The sequence below is a fragment of the Elaeis guineensis genome, chromosome 2 (assembly GCF_000442705.2).
Source record: "Elaeis guineensis isolate ETL-2024a chromosome 2, EG11, whole genome shotgun sequence".
Taxonomy (NCBI): domain Eukaryota; kingdom Viridiplantae; phylum Streptophyta; class Magnoliopsida; order Arecales; family Arecaceae; genus Elaeis; species Elaeis guineensis.
In genome coordinates this window covers 111,878,662-111,894,769 of record NC_025994.2, presented here as the reverse complement: position 1 = coordinate 111,894,769, position 16,108 = coordinate 111,878,662, and the positions used below count along the sequence as shown (strand labels likewise).

The window sequence follows — 16,108 nt, the reverse complement described above, 5'->3', positions numbered from 1 at the left end:
ATATGGGACACCGGGCTCGCCGGGCCCACTCCAGATGGGGCGTTGAGACCAATCTCCCGTCCCGTTCCTAATGCTTGTTGTTTTCCCTGATTCCGTCGTGGCCCACCTTTTGGCACAACTCTCCTAAAAGGAAACAAAATGAAACGGATGATGAAAGCGCCCCTGGATCCGGTTCTTGGTCTCAAAAATTTTTCTATTATTAAACAGGAAAAAGAAAAGCGGGATTCCTATCTAGGGTTTCAAGCTGGGACTGTAGCAGCCTTTAATTAGGCATTGCTTGGGCCACGGAAAAGCTATCATTTGCTCTCACAGTCTCACTCCACTGCTCCCCGCATTCTCATTCCCAATTTCACCTCTTATTCTTCCCCTCTTCTTCCTCGATATTCGCAGGCTTACAGTGGATCGATCCAGCCGCGTCACCACTCGCTCTATTCCGAAGCTAATTACCATATCTGAGCTTTTGGGGAACAAGGGTTAGGATTTTGGCGCAGATTAACGGCGTCGAGATCCGAGTTGGAGCTCGCGAGCCCTTGTCATCTCTGATCTCAGGTATGCACTTTTCTTTTTCTTGGCAGAAAATGTTTTTCGGTTTTGCTGAGGATTTTTTATCGGGAAAACTTGGAATTTATTATGCCCTTCCGAGTTGTAACTTACCAGCATCATTTGAATGGAGAGAGATACCGGTAAAGGAAGATTATTATTATTATTATTATTTTGGGGCGCCGGAGGGTTTTGTTTTTGGGGCCGGTGTGGGAGGGTTGGGGGCGAGGGGTCTAAATTCGAAAACCGTACGACGGTGTTTCGTAATTTCGTCAAACTTGCTTTTTTAGATAAAAATAAAAAAGGGGTCTTGGCGTGTGATCGTGGTGGGTGGAGACTGGGAACAGGTTGCTGACCACTATTTTCGGGGTTCGGGTTACATCTTTCGCTCGAAAGAATGGTCCATCTTCTTTCGCAAAACGGATCACGCCCCGCACAGATCCGAAAGCGTCCTGAACCCTTTCTTTCCTCCGCCTTCACAGATCTCGGAGTGACCATTCCTCCTCTTTCACAGATCTCGAAGTGACCATTGCGGGATCGAACGGTGGCTTCCCGTGAGGGAAGGTGAATCCTTCTTTCACGAGAAAGATGCAACCGCTGTCTCTTTTTCCATCGTATCGTCCCCATCCCTTTGTCCAACGACCCACTGGCCGTTTAGGATGCCGGCTATTATTCTCTCCTCGTGTTAGCACCGTCAGATTGACATCAGACGGTAAAGTTTCATATTTGAGGATCCTCGACTTCTTTGGCACATCCGCGTTTGGCAACCCGGCGCCGCATACAAATCTTTTATGCGCGTTCGGTGGGGTGGGGGGCGTGGAGGGGGGAGATAACCTTGCTCATTGGGTCTTGGCCTTTTGCAATGATATGGCTTTCTTTTATACGGCATTTTTTTTTTTTTTGGATGCGATGATGGCTTTCCCTGGACTGACAGAAAAAAAAAAAGAAAAAAAAAGGGAGGGGTAAATATTGAAAAATAGTGATATAGAATATTGAAAAATAGTAAAATGGATAGCAACTAGCAACTTTTAGATTGGACCTGAGCGCAGCGTCTGAAGCGCGTTTCGTCGGCGCCTTCGCTTGCCGTTGATTCCTGGGTGGAGACAAAAACACTTATCTCTCTTTCTCCGCCCGATTAGCTCTCCCTTCAAATTTATAGACGACAGGAGAGAAAGGAAACGGCAGCGGAAGGCAACCGGCCAACTCCCCAATCCTAACGCGCCCCCCGTTCTGACGTGCAAAGCTGGCTCTCTACTATTCTTTATCCAATCCCATTTTTCTAAACTAAAGTAAGATCTTTCTCACAGCAGTCCCATATTTCAATACCTGCAGACTGTTTGTTTCCAGCCCACTCTCTCTCTTTCTTTGCACGCCATTAGGAGATCAAGAACAAAGAGGGGCGTCTGTTGCGAGATCTGATGCCTCTATGAGCAGCCTCCGGCAGCGCCCGAACCGGGGCGGCCGCCCGGCCGCCCTTGAGACTGCGGACGACGGAGCCGGGGAGGAGGCCTACAACATCATCCCCATCCACAATCTCCTGGCCGAGCACCCGTCGCTCCGGTTTCCGGAGGTCCGCGCCGCTATGGCGGCCCTCCGCACCGTGGGCGAGCTCCGCAAGCCCCCCTTCGTCCGCTGGCACGACGGACTCGACCTCCTCGATTGGCTCGGCGCCTTCTTTGGCTTCCAGCGCGACAACGTGCGCAACCAGCGGGAGCACCTCGTCCTCCTCCTCGCCAACGCCCAGATGCGCATCCAGCCCCCGCCTGACAACATCGACGCCCTCGACCCCGCCATCGTCCGCCGCATCCGCCGCAAGCTCCTCCACAACTACACCGCCTGGTGCGCCTACCTCGGCCGGAAGTCTAACGTCTGGATCTCCGACTCCGCCGCCCGCCGCTCACCCGACCCCCGCCGCGACCTCCTCTACGCCTCCCTCTACCTCCTCATCTGGGGCGAGGCCGCCAACCTCCGCTTCGTCCCCGAATGCCTCTGCTACATCTTCCACCACATGGCCATGGACCTCAACCGCATCCTCGAGGGCTACATCGACGAGTCCACTGGCCGCCCCGCCCTCCCAGCCATCTCCGGCGAGAACGCCTTCCTCGCCCGCGTCGTCACCCCTCTGTACACCACCATCAAGAAAGAGGTCGACGCCAGCCGCAACGGCACCGCACCCCACTCCGCCTGGCGTAACTACGACGACATCAACGAGTACTTCTGGAGCCGCCACTGCTTCGACCGCCTCCGCTGGCCCCTCGACAACTCCCGCAACTTCTTCGCTGCCCCACCCGACAAGAACCGCGTCGGAAAGACCGGCTTTGTCGAGCAGCGCTCCTTCTGGAACATCTTCCGCAGCTTTGACCGCCTCTGGATCATGCTCATCCTCTTCCTCCAGGCCGCCACCATCGTCGCCTGGGAGGGCAAGACGTATCCCTGGCAGAACCTTCGGAGCCGCGACGTCCAGGTCCGCGTCCTCACCATCTTCATCACCTGGGCCGGCCTTCGCTTCCTCCAGTCCATCCTCGACGCCGGCACCCAGTACAGCCGCGTCTCACGGGAGACCCTCTGGCTCGGTGTCCGGATGGTGCTCAAGAGTATCGTTGCCATTGCCTGGACTATCGCCTTCGGTGTCCTCTATGCCCGGATCTGGACCCAGAAGAACCATGATCGCCGGTGGTCCTATGATGCCAACCAGAGGATAATTACGTTCCTCGAGGTGGCCGGCGTGTTCGTCCTCCCAGAGGTGCTTGCTCTCCTGCTCTTCATCCTTCCATGGGTCCGCAACTTCCTCGAGAAGACCAACTGGAAGATCTTCTACATCCTCACTTGGTGGTTCCAGAGCCGCACATTCGTCGGCCGGGGCCTGCGGGAAGGTTTGGTGGACAATGTGAAATACGCCCTCTTCTGGGTCGTCCTCCTTGCCGCGAAATTCAGCTTCAGCTACTTCCTCCAGATCAAGCCCATGGTTGCCACGAGCAAGGCCATATACAATCTTGATAATATCAAGTACCAGTGGCATGAATTCTTCACCCATACAAACCGGTTTGCTGTGGTTCTCTTGTGGATCCCTGTTGTCCTGATCTATCTGATGGACATCCAGATATGGTACTCTATCTTCTCCTCGCTTGTGGGAGCTCTGGTGGGGCTGTTCTCACACCTGGGTGAGATTCGAAATGTGCAGCAGCTGAGGCTGAGGTTCCAGTTCTTTGCAAGTGCCATGCAGTTCAATTTGATGCCGGAGGAGCAGCTGTTCAAGGACCGGGGTTCACTTCGAAGCAAGTTCAGTGATGCGGTCAACCGGCTCAAGCTGAGGTATGGGTTGGGGCATCCCTACAAGAAGATTGAATCAAGCCAGGTGCAGGCCAGCAGGTTTGCTCTGATATGGAACGAGATCATTGCAACGTTCAGGGAGGAGGATATCATCAGTGACTGTGAGGTGGAGCTTCTTGAGCTGCCACCCAACGCATGGAATATCCGGGTAATCAGATGGCCATGCGTGTTACTCTGCAATGAGCTGCTGCTTGCTCTTGGCCAGGCAAAGGAACTAGAGGCGTCGGACCGGAGTCACTGGAGAAAGATATGCAAGAATGAGTACAGGCGGTGTGCAGTCATTGAGGCCTATGACAGTGTCAGGTTCCTCTTACTGGAGATCATCAGAGAGGAGACTGAAGAGCATGCCATTGTTAACCAGCTGTTTCTCGGGTTTGATGATTCGATTCGGGTGGAGAAGTTTACAGTGGAGTATAAGATGGCTGTTTTACAAAAGATCCATACCCAACTGATAGTTCTCTTGGACACACTGATCAAGCCGAACAAAGATTTAAACAAAATGGTCAATACATTGCAGACCCTTTATGACATTGTCATCCGTGACTTTCCCACTAATAAGAAGAGCACAGATGAGCTGAAGCAGATGGGGTTGGCACCAATGAGGCCGCGACTACTTTTTGAGAATGCTATCGAACTACCGAGTACAGATAATGCGAACTTCTATAGGCAGGTGAGAAGGCTGCATACGGTTCTCTCATCTAGGGATTCCATGAACAATGTACCAAAGAACTTGGAGGCTCGGCGGCGCATTGCTTTCTTCAGCAACTCCTTGTTCATGAACATGCCCCGAGCTCCTCAAGTTGAAAAGATGATGGCCTTTAGTGTTCTGACGCCATATTACAATGAGGAGGTTTTGTATAGCAAGGAGCAGCTTCGTACCGATAATGAGGATGGCATCTCCATCATATTCTATCTGCAGAAGATTTATGATGATGAGTGGGAAAACTTTTTGGAACGTATGCGGAAAGGGGGTATGGTTGATGAGAAGGAACTGTGGGGTGTGAGGTTGAGGGATCTCCGTCTTTGGGCCTCATACAGGGGCCAGACACTAGCACGTACTGTAAGGGGAATGATGTACTACTACAAGGCTCTCAAGATGCTCACATTTCTCGACACTGCTTCTGAGATTGACATAAGGGAAGGGTCGAGGGAACTCGCTTCAGTTGGTTCCTCGATGAGGCGGGACAGTGATGAAGATGGTCTGGAGAATGCTGGTAAATCTCCATCATCACGAGTTTTGAGCAGAGAAAGCAGTGGTGTGAGCTTATTGTTCAAAGGCCATGAGCGTGGGACTGCTCTGATGAAATACACTTATGTGGTTGCCTGCCAGATATATGGGAACCAAAAGGCTAAGAAGGACCCTCATGCTGAAGATATTCTGTATCTAATGAAGAACAATGAAGCTCTTCGAGTTGCCTATGTTGATGAAGTCCACACAGGGAGGGATGAAGTAGAGTACTACTCCGTTCTTGTTAAGTATGATCAGCAATTGGAGCGAGAGGTGGAGATTTACCGGGTCAGATTGCCTGGGCCTTTGAAGCTTGGAGAGGGCAAGCCAGAGAACCAGAACCATGCTCTCATCTTCACAAGGGGTGATGCAGTGCAGACTATAGATATGAATCAAGACAATTACTTTGAGGAGGCCCTCAAGATGCGGAACCTGTTGGAAGAGTACAATCATAACTATGGTGCCCGAAAACCAACAATCTTGGGAGTTCGAGAACATGTTTTTACTGGTTCTGTTTCTTCTCTTGCTTGGTTCATGTCTGCGCAGGAGACAAGCTTTGTCACCCTTGGACAGCGAGTTCTGGCAAACCCTCTGAAGGTGCGAATGCATTATGGCCATCCTGATGTTTTTGACCGTCTCTGGTTTTTGAGTCGTGGTGGTATCAGTAAGGCATCCAGGGTGATCAACATTAGTGAGGACATATTTGCAGGCTTTAACTGTACTCTGCGTGGCGGCAATGTTACCCACCATGAGTATATCGAGGTAGGTAAGGGACGGGATGTAGGGCTGAATCAGATTTCTATGTTTGAAGCCAAGGTTGCTAGTGGCAATGGCGAACAGACTTTAAGCCGAGATGTTTATAGATTGGGTCACAGGTTGGACTTCTTCCGGATGCTTTCCTTCTTCTACACAACTGTGGGGTTCTACTTTAACACTATGCTGGTGGTGCTGACTGTCTATGCATTTGTGTGGGGGCGCCTATATCTGGCTCTCAGTGGACTTGAGGATTCAATCAAGAATAATGCTGACTCTACCAATAATGCAGCCCTGGGTACTGTTCTTAATCAGCAGTTCATCATTCAGCTCGGCCTTTTCACTGCATTGCCTATGATTATAGAAAACTCACTTGAGCATGGATTCCTTCCTGCGATATGGGATTTCTTCACAATGCAGCTCCAGCTTGCATCTGTGTTCTACACGTTCTCCATGGGAACTAAAACTCATTACTATGGGCGAACAATCCTCCATGGAGGTGCAAAGTATCGGGCTACAGGACGTGGTTTTGTTGTGCAGCATAAGAGCTTTGCTGAGAACTATAGGCTCTATGCTCGTAGCCATTTCATAAAAGCAATAGAGCTTGGGGTGATATTAACAGTTTATGCAGCTTACAGTGCTCTTTCTAAGAACACCTTTGTCTACATTGTCATGACAATTTCGTGCTGGTTCCTGGTGGTATCATGGATAATGGCTCCTTTTGCATTTAATCCATCTGGGTTTGATTGGTTGAAAACTGTTTATGACTTTGATGATTTTATGGACTGGATTTGGTACCGTGGCAGTGTCTTCACAAAATCTGATCAGAGTTGGGAGGTCTGGTGGTATGAGGAGCAGGATCATCTTCGGACAACTGGTCTTTGGGGAAAGCTATTGGAAATAATATTAGATCTCCGGTTTTTCTTTTTCCAATATGGGATTGTGTACCAGCTAAAAATTGCCAATGGGAGCACAAGCATTGCAGTTTATCTGCTTTCTTGGATATATGTGGTTGTGGCTGTTGGAATTTTTGTGCTAATTGCTTATGCTCGGGACAAGTATGCTGCAAAGGATCACATTTATTACCGGGCTGTCCAATCCTTCATCATCATTCTGGTGATCCTAGTGATTGTCATATTGCTCAAGTTCACTAAATTTGAGATTGTCGACCTTTTTACGAGCCTTTTGGCATTTATTCCTACTGGGTGGGGCCTTATTTTAATTGCACAAGTGATCAGACCATTTATTGAGTCAACCTTGGTTTGGGATACTGTGGTTGCTGTGGCACGGCTATATGACATAATGTTTGGAGTCGTTGTAATGGCTCCTGTGGCATTATTGTCCTGGTTGCCTGGATTCCAGTCGATGCAAACAAGGATTCTCTTCAATGAAGCATTCAGCCGAGGACTCCAGATATCGCGTATTATAACTGGGAAAAAGCCTAATGTGATTTGAGGTATTTCTATGCTCTTATTTACATTAACTTTATTTTTTCTTTTTCTGTATTTTTCTTTTTGTATGCATTTGCTGTAGTGCAAATCAATAAGAAACATGGTATAGATCATTGTTTTCAGTTTTCAAGCTTCTTCTTGAATTCATAGTTTCTGCAAACTTGTCTGTCATCTTATGATTTCTTCCACACAAGATGATTATTATAAACTGGATTATGTACAAATATATTTAATGTCGAAAGTCTTGTTAGCTGTTTATGTTTTCTTGTGCTTCCTTTTGGGTTAATGAATTCATGCTTTAAATGGTAACATCTGGTAGTCAAAAAAGAGAAATAAAAAGGTGATAGACAATTCAGTGGATTTACTATGTAAGTTTCTTTAGAGCATTAACAAAGTCATTTTGCCATTTATGAAAATAAGGCAGCCTTCATACTTGTTTTTCCAACAAAAAATCCCCCTTTTTTCGGTCATGTTTTGCATAACCAGTTGTTGGCTGCATTAATCCTGTATAATTGTAGATCATTGACAGATTCATTATCTTGGCCTTCTGTCTTCTTTCCTATTTGCAACTAACTCTAGATGATAGTCCCAACCAACAAAGCCTTTTGATAGATGACCCAAGTTGATGCATGATCCAATCAGTGAACTCGTAATAGTGGATCTTTGGTCAGGACCATGCTTTCCCTTTTCATTATTACCAATCCTGTGTAATTTGTGTTTTGTTTCTTTTGATGCATTCTTGAGTTAGCATCATTTGTATCTGTTTAAAACTCAAAAGTTGCAGAGTAATAAAACCCCTCCATCAGTTTGTCGCATGTTTTAATCTTGTTCAAATATGATTCAAATACAAATATGCAAGGCAAGCTTCTCAAGGCCTACATGTTCTGACCCTTTTGAGTTGTTGGTAAACTTAAGCTAGGTTACATCAAATAGGATCCCGGTGTTTTAAATAAGTAGGGAAGCTAAAAGACCCAGGATGCATGCAGAGAAAGCAATAGAAGACACTATAACAAAACTGACAAAGTTCTACTTCATAATGTCTTTGTTTTTTTTTTTAAAATAATAAGTGCATTTGGCAGTTATGTTGTAAAAAAGCTGTCAAACATCAACTTAACAGAATGATGCAATAATAAATAAGGTTTGCCAGAATAATATGCGGAAACAGTGAAAATGCTTTTATAGGTCAAGAGAGAGATTATTTAATGGCCTTCTATTGCGAGCCTGTATGCGAGAACGCATGCGCATGCGAGAGAGAGGGAGAGAGAGTTTCCTTAGTGGCTGCAGCATCTATGAGTAGAATATTAACAGCTAAGGATTTGATTCACACAAACTTGTGGAGCTCACTCCCGTGCCTCCATTTTCTCAGTCAAATTGATTATTTCTTCCCCCAAATTGCCTTTATCAATGGTTATGTCTAATTTTGTCATTTGGTCTAGTTGTACAAGGCTGCCTTACCAATTTTACTTATTAACATGATTTGTTTTTGCATGTCAGAGGGGAAAAAGTTTTCCTATATTGTTTTATAGGCTTCTTAACCACTAGATCAGCACATATTATGATAGATTAAGGCATTAATTTGTAATTGTGGTTGGTTGGACCAGTTCAACCAACTTGATAAACCATTTTCTTGTTCCTGTTGCCAAGTGTTTTCTGAATTCTTGAGATGCTAATCTTTTCTCAATTTGGTACCAGTTTGTTTGATGCTGTGGCTCTGTATTTTTTCTTTCCACTGGTGTCTATTACCAATCTTCTAGTATTATTTCACCAAAATTTTGAACACTTAATTGTGGGAGTTTAGAAATGGTAGAGTTCCTCTTCTGTTGCTACACTTGGTTGGTAGATGTACCTATCTAGTTCCAAGAGATAGGCTCAGCCTGCAGAATACATGTTTGTTATGGTGAAACGTGATGAATATATTCCGTGGGGACTTCTCTTCATGCATCAACATTAACATCCTGGGTTCTTTTGGATGTGCTTTTGAATTATATGCTTTCTGAGAGATCGACATTTATATATTTGATGTGGTGATCACAAGGCAGTTTATACACTTTGTAATGGCAAATTGATCTTCCCATGATTCCTTTTATGTTAACAAAAGTTCTGTTGTTTGATGCTGCATGTATGGCTAACTGACGAGGAAGCTAAAAACGGTTAGAGCTGAAAAAAAGACACTAGAGCCTTAAACTAGGAGTGAGATGCTGTGCATCACGTGTTTCGAGTACTTGAGTTTCAGATTGCAATCTGATTTCTCAGCCGTAATATAAGAATTTTATTAGGTAAGTTCAGTTATTGTAGAATTATACCTCTGGTAATAGTTAATCGACTATTAATTTGTATGTCTTGGGTCAGTTTGGCAAGATAATCTTTTTTAAGTGTTAAAATAACCAGAGAGCTTTTTTTATTGGACTTGTTTATACTGGAATTGAGAAGCCCAATCTAATTTGCTATGATTTAAGAGCTTTGAAAACTACCATCTTAAGAATCATGTAGGCTACACACTTGAACATTCAATATCAAGTGGTAAGTTTGTTTTTATCTGTTGCTTCTGGTTCTGCAATGATGCAAGTTTTGATTCCACTGAAGATGATGATTAGGTTATGACAATACATCTTTCAAAGATGCTAGCCTCTACCCCTAGGCCCCACACAAAAAACACACGCACACACACACGCACACACAAGAGACCTCTGTTAAAAGATCCAGTAGTCTGCCTTCATTTATTGCTGTTTATGGAGATGCATCTTGATCTCCTAATGCTGTTGCTTTTATTATTATTATTTTTCAAATATCTACAACTGTATTCTTATTAGTTTTTTAGGTTGAATAATTGATGGCTTGATGCCTTCTCAAATTTGCTTGTAAGTTCATCAAATGCCATTATATATGGATCTTGTTTATAGAGATCTATGCAATAGACTCCCTTGATTGTATTACTGCAACATCATATGATTCTCATTTTATTAGCATCCTGATTTCTGAGAGTAATATATGTCTTGATGCCTTTAGTTTTTCAAAGTTTCAATGCTTGTAATGTTGTCTAAGTTGAGCCTGATGAAAGCCCCTTTGCTTGTTCAACCTTAGCCACATCCTTATATACAATGTAGAGTAGGAGAAAAGATTATTGGATTGTTAGAAGGATTTAGCTCTAATATCTAAATTGGTCAATCCATCTGCTTTTTGATATTAATCTTAATCATGCAAGTTTATTACTATTGAACCACACACTCTTTTCTATTCCCAGCCTGAATTTTCTAGCTCTGCTATTGTACTTGTACTCAAATCACATTTAGAAGTCAGTTTTGGGGAGATGTTGTGACTTTCTACAGTGCTGACCATACTTCGGTAGAAGATCAGCTCTTTGGCATAGGTGTGCTTGATAAATATAGATAGGCCTTCCTAAGCTGTAATTTGAGCCTGGCCATGCTAGAGCATCCTCCTACTAAATTGAATGGCTATTGTCTCATAATGCAGTGTTGGGATGATTGCTGCGACAGCTCCTTATTTCAGTTACTCGTTCAATTAGTAAGCTCGAGCTCTGTTGTAGGATGAATCATATTTAGCTGACATGCCCTCCTTGCTAACTTTTTACCCCCCTTTAGTTGCCAGTCTATTCATTGATTTTGTTTCTAAAAAACCAATCACCCAGTGGAATTGCTGTAGTTGTTACTTTTAATTCAGAATAGATTAAGCGGTAAGGACTTGTGGCAGAAATTACACCATATGCTTATCAGTGCCGAATGTTGTCTTGTCAACTTATTAGGCTGCCTGAATTGTTACATTATGGGAATTAATGAGTATATTCAATTCAACCTCTGTAAAATCCTCCAAGCTGTTTAAGGGTAGACTCTGTCAGCAAGTAACAGATACAGACCTTTGCCATTGTTTCCCTTCAGCCACTGGAAGCTTTTAGCTGACTTGTATCTGGTAACTGTTTAACACAGTTTGTTATGAACATACCACTGGTTGGTATAGCCGTGATTTATGCATTTATAAAAATGGCTTCGGTACAGCAACTTGGAATTTAAGTTACAAAAACCTTAAATGCTAGTTGACTTTCTTGTCTAGAAAATTAGAGCCCTCAATCATCAGTTCACTAACTGTTGTTAGTGTGCTAAAATTTATTCAATATCTGTTAGCTCCTGGAATCTATAATATTGTTACTATAATCTTTATAGCTTAAGTTGCTCCTTAAAAGAGAACATTATCAAGGACTTGTCTTGGCTAAAGGTAAGCATTTGCCTTGTGACACTGCATCACCCTTAAGTCAGCTCAAGCAGTGGACTGTTCATGATATTGCATGAGCTGTAAAAATGCAAATGTTTGCATGCTGCAGATATTGGTTTTGTTCTGGCAAACTTGATAATTGCCTTTGCAATAAAATTGCCTGATAAAGATAGTTTGTAGGATACCAATTCTTTCAAAATGATGAGGTGGGTATTGGGTCCTGGTTGGATTTGCCTTTCAGCTTTATAGGATGACTTTATGAAGAAACTACGGATGATCTGAAGATTGGTTGCAGCATATTGCTTCTGAGGCATTAGTGATGACTGCCCCTCGACTAATCATTGACTTTACTCTAGTTTGCTTTTATCATTAGGCTCATTTTCAATTTACTATTTTTCCATTTTGCCTCTGGTATTGAGTAATAATGATATTATCAGAGATATTCCACCTTAAGTAAGAGGGCAAAATTGTTCTCTGCTATTTTGCTCAATTTGTATGACTTGTTTCTCGAGATGATCAGGTAACAAGCATTATAAATCTAGTGTGATGATGATTTGGATGCTCCACCCTAGAAATAATAATTACAGAGGCATTGTTCCAACTAGACCTGTTCATGGGCCGCTCCTTGCTGCTCAGGCTAAGTTTTGCCCAAAGGTCAACAACACAATTCAGTTAGCTCGGGCCTGGTCTGGCCCTTGGATCAGAGATATTCCACCTTAAGTAAGAGGGCAAAATTGTTCTCTGCTATTTAGCTCAATTTGTATGACTTGTTTCTCGAGATGATCATGTAACAAGCATTATAAATCTAGTGTGATGATGATTTGGATGCTCCACCCTAGAAATAATAATTACAGAGGCATTGTTCCAACTAGACTTGTTCATGGGCCGCGCCTTGCTGAGCTCAGGCTAAGTTTTGCCCAAAGGTCAACAACACAATTCAGTTAGCTCGGGCCTGGTCTGGCCCTTGGGCCTACCTTCTAGGCATAAGCCCGGTCCTTACTTGGGCTTTGGGCTACGCCTTGAGCTTCCTGATCATTTTTTATTTTTTTAGAAATATTAGAAAGATACTTAAAATAATTTGGAAAATGCTAAACATGAATAATTAAATATTGCCAACAACTTACAACATGTCTAATATCCCATTAAGTTCATATATTGACAACAATTCTCAATTAAGTCCACCAATACATCATACATAGGCAAACGACACAAGGAACATGAGAAAAAATTCGGGTTGGGCTGGGCTTTAATCCCAAGCCTGAGCCTGACACATTTGTTAACCTAGAAATATGGCTGGAGCCTGCCCTAAAGGCTGCAGGCTTGAGTGGCCAGGCAGCCGCCTGAGCCTGACACATTTGTTAACCTAGAAATATGGCTGAAGCCTGCCCTATAGGCTGCAGGCTTGAGTGGCCAGGCGGGCTGCCTGGCCCATGAACAAATCTAATTCCAACAAAATGGCATTTTTCCCTCTATCAAAGAATCCTATAATAGTATTTGTAAGGTCTTCTCAAATTATGGCCCAATGTTGTTTGATGTTTGAAGTATTCATCAAGAAAATGATGCTGTCCTGTTTACCACTGAAGGTTAAAATTTTGACGTTTTATGCCCATGTAGCAAAATTGAATTGGATAACTTTTACAAAATTATTGAAAGCAATTGTTCATGGGGGCCATTATTTAAGGAGATCAAAGCTGCCTACAGTAAATCTCTCATGTGTGTACGCACAGATTGAGATGCAATCCGGACTTTAAAATCTTCCCTTCTCGAGCTCTTGTTGTTTAATCATGCGGAGATTTGATTACAAGTGAATTGTTGAGATTGACCAGTAACTTTTGTTACTGAAGGTGTATCGTTGATTCTATGAATTGTATCATTAATGTTCTTACAATTGTGTTTCTTTAACAAACCTACATCATTTGCAGTTCCAATTTCTTGGACGAATGGAAGCCCCTCTTAATTGAGGAATTAAAAATCTTGTAGCCATGCCTGATCTCAAATTCCGACTAATTTTGTCTGTAAGTTGTGTCTTGCAGATTTCTCTTAGGGTTGTGAACCATACTTACTGGAACCAAGAAAAGTGCAAGGTTTATCTACTGCACTTGCAGACAGCTTAGTTGCCTGTGACCACATAAGGCCCCAAATGGAAGAAACCAAATTCTTCACATAATTTAGTGTTCACTAGTTCTTATTTATTATGTACTAGGTTCTGGGATTCCACACTCATGTACTCTGTAGCTAATTAAGACCTTTTTGGCGATCAATGTGCTTTCACATATGCTTGTGGATATGCACTTCTTGTAAATAATTAATCACCTCTCATTTTGAGCAGCTCTTTGTATGGATGCTTCACTTAAAATCACTTTTAGTAGCTGGTGTAATTTGCAATTCTCCTTTGACTATTACAGTGTCCAGTTTTGGAAAGTGTGGCTAGTGCCTATCTTTGTGTGCGAGAAAATTAAAAAGGAATGTTTACAAGTGACTTCTTGAATCAAGTGATTCTGTATTGACAATTCTTTTGTTTAAACGTGGCACTCATGGTGTTTTAGGAGCCCCCCCCCCCCCCCCCCTCTCTTTTTTTTTTTGAGGTAACTTTTTTGGAGCTTTTTCAGTCTGAAATAATGCTGAAAGAAATTCTTGCAGGTTTGGAGCTTCTTGAGCTACAGTAGTAGAGGACTTCCCTTTCTTTTGTATAGCTAGTGTCGGCTTTGATTGCCCGAGGTGGTAGTACTTGTTTTCTCAGTTTCATCTGTTATTGTATCTTATTGAATTGGCTATTCCTATTCATATGCAATCCTTCTGATGGTGATGCGATTATCTCATTATAGAACATCTTCGCTGCATTTCTCATAGGCTAATATGTCCGCACATAGATTTCAGAAAATTTAGCTTTTCTGCATAATTTTGAAGGCTAGAAGTGCATGTTTTTGCATTTTGGACATCTGGAGAAGTTATTTAATTTGTTCATTTTCTCAAGTTTTAACATTGTACATCTGCCTTAGGGCTTCACCAGCGTTATGCAAGAAGATCATTGATAGTGATATAATTGGGAAAAGGCATACGATTTCTTATTTTATTACCTTTCATGTGCCAAGAGAATCACACTCACTGCATCATTTATGATAACTTTAATTTGTTCATTTTTCTTAACTTTTACTATCGACATGTGCTTAAGAGTGTCAACAGCGTTATGCATGAAGATCATTGGACAGTGATGTACTTGGGACGAGGCATATAATTTTCTTATTTTTATTACTTTTCATGTGCCAAGAGAATCACACTCACAGCATCATTTATGATAAAGTTGGTGAAATGCATGTACCATGCTAACTGACATTTGAGAAAATTGCTGTCCAGTACTTATCATTGGCTACTAAGCAAGTTGAAAGAATTAAACCTGTGTTGTGGAGTTTTTTTGTGTTAAGCTCTATTTCTTTTTTCCGAGAAGATTTATCCGACCAAATTTTCATGGGAGAGAGCTCGGAAGGCGGGCTGTCTTAGTTCTGCTGCTGGTATAATCTTCTACTCTAGAGGCTTGACTCAGGGAAAGCATCCACAAGAGGCTCAGAGTCAGTGGTCCATGAGCCAACTAATATACGTTCTGTAGTTCTCTAATACATGCCTTGTGAATTGGAAGTCAAGGATGCAGTTTTATGCTTCAATGCTTCTACAGGATATTGGGTCATGATATTCACCACTCACGGGATGTGTGGTGGCTGCTTCAGATTGAGCTGAAAAGCCTCACACCAAAGCTGGAATCACTCTCCCTTTAAGGGGCCTGTGGAGGTTTGAAATCATTCACACCAGAAAGCGATGATGCCTGAGATGAAATATTATGTTTGTCAAGGGTGTGTTTGATTAGTGAGAGTGGGAGTTTAGAATCAGAATGGGTGACTCCCATTCTAACTGTTTGGTTGAGAGGAGTTTCATTCCGATTCTGATTTTGGGGTGGAATTGGAATGGTTCAATCTACATAGAACTCAATCCCTACTCTTTTCTATGGATTTAATTTTTCATTTCAATTTTGATTTCAATTTTGATCACGAATCAAATGCTTTGGAGGATTTGGCTATTCTGATTTTAAATTATTTTGATTCTCATTTCTATTCTGATTTTGGTTGCAAACTAAACACCCTCTAAGATTTTGGACCAATGGGAGAGAGGCTTTTTTTTGGGTTTTTGTGAGAGATTTCTGTGTTTACACGTGCAGAAGGGTTCATAGTAGCTAGCTCTACGAAACAAATAAATGCAGTAACTTTTTGAATAAAGATCGATGATTTTGTTCAAGTAGTTCTTGCTATAGAAATAGAGAAATGAACTATTAAAGTTAAAGAAAGATGATGATGTTTGGAATATGGAGTAACTTAGAGCCTCTCGCATTGGATGATAGGAAGGGATAATTTTTGTTGGACATCTAATGAGGAGGCCAGGCTGTGGTAAGGGGGAAGACAACAGTTTCAAATTTTTTTAAGATAAATTATAAAAATATTTTTTAATTTTAATTTAATTTTATTTGCATCTCTATATTTAAAAATATTAAACTGATTCTTTTAATTAGCGATATATTTTAATGTGGTTCAGTTAA

At 42.7% G+C, this 16,108-nt stretch overlaps 1 protein-coding gene and 1 non-coding gene across 6 annotated transcripts; both read left to right on the top strand.

The window, feature by feature from the left end:
• The first annotated feature begins 213 nt into the window (after positions 1-213).
• Positions 214-15,459, top strand: LOC105043622 (callose synthase 12). Of its 5 annotated transcripts, none has more exons than XM_010921268.3 (3): positions 214-549; positions 1,873-7,307; positions 14,972-15,459. In XM_010921268.3, exon 2 carries the CDS (start codon positions 1,967-1,969, stop codon positions 7,304-7,306), a length of 5,340 nt encoding a protein of 1,779 aa, XP_010919570.1. In that variant the 5' UTR covers positions 214-549; positions 1,873-1,966; the 3' UTR covers position 7,307; positions 14,972-15,459. The 5 variants fall into 5 exon arrangements, with proteins under 5 accessions (XP_010919570.1, XP_010919541.1, XP_010919548.1 ...); XM_010921239.3 differs by lacking the exon at positions 14,972-15,459 and adding an exon at positions 13,560-13,894; XM_010921246.3 differs by lacking the exon at positions 14,972-15,459 and adding an exon at positions 13,449-13,894.
• On the top strand, positions 4,929-5,008 carry LOC114913050 (small nucleolar RNA J33). Its single transcript, XR_003799077.1, has one exon. It is a non-coding gene; the product is annotated as a small nucleolar RNA J33 (small nucleolar RNA).
• Positions 15,460-16,108: the final 649 nt, after the last annotated feature.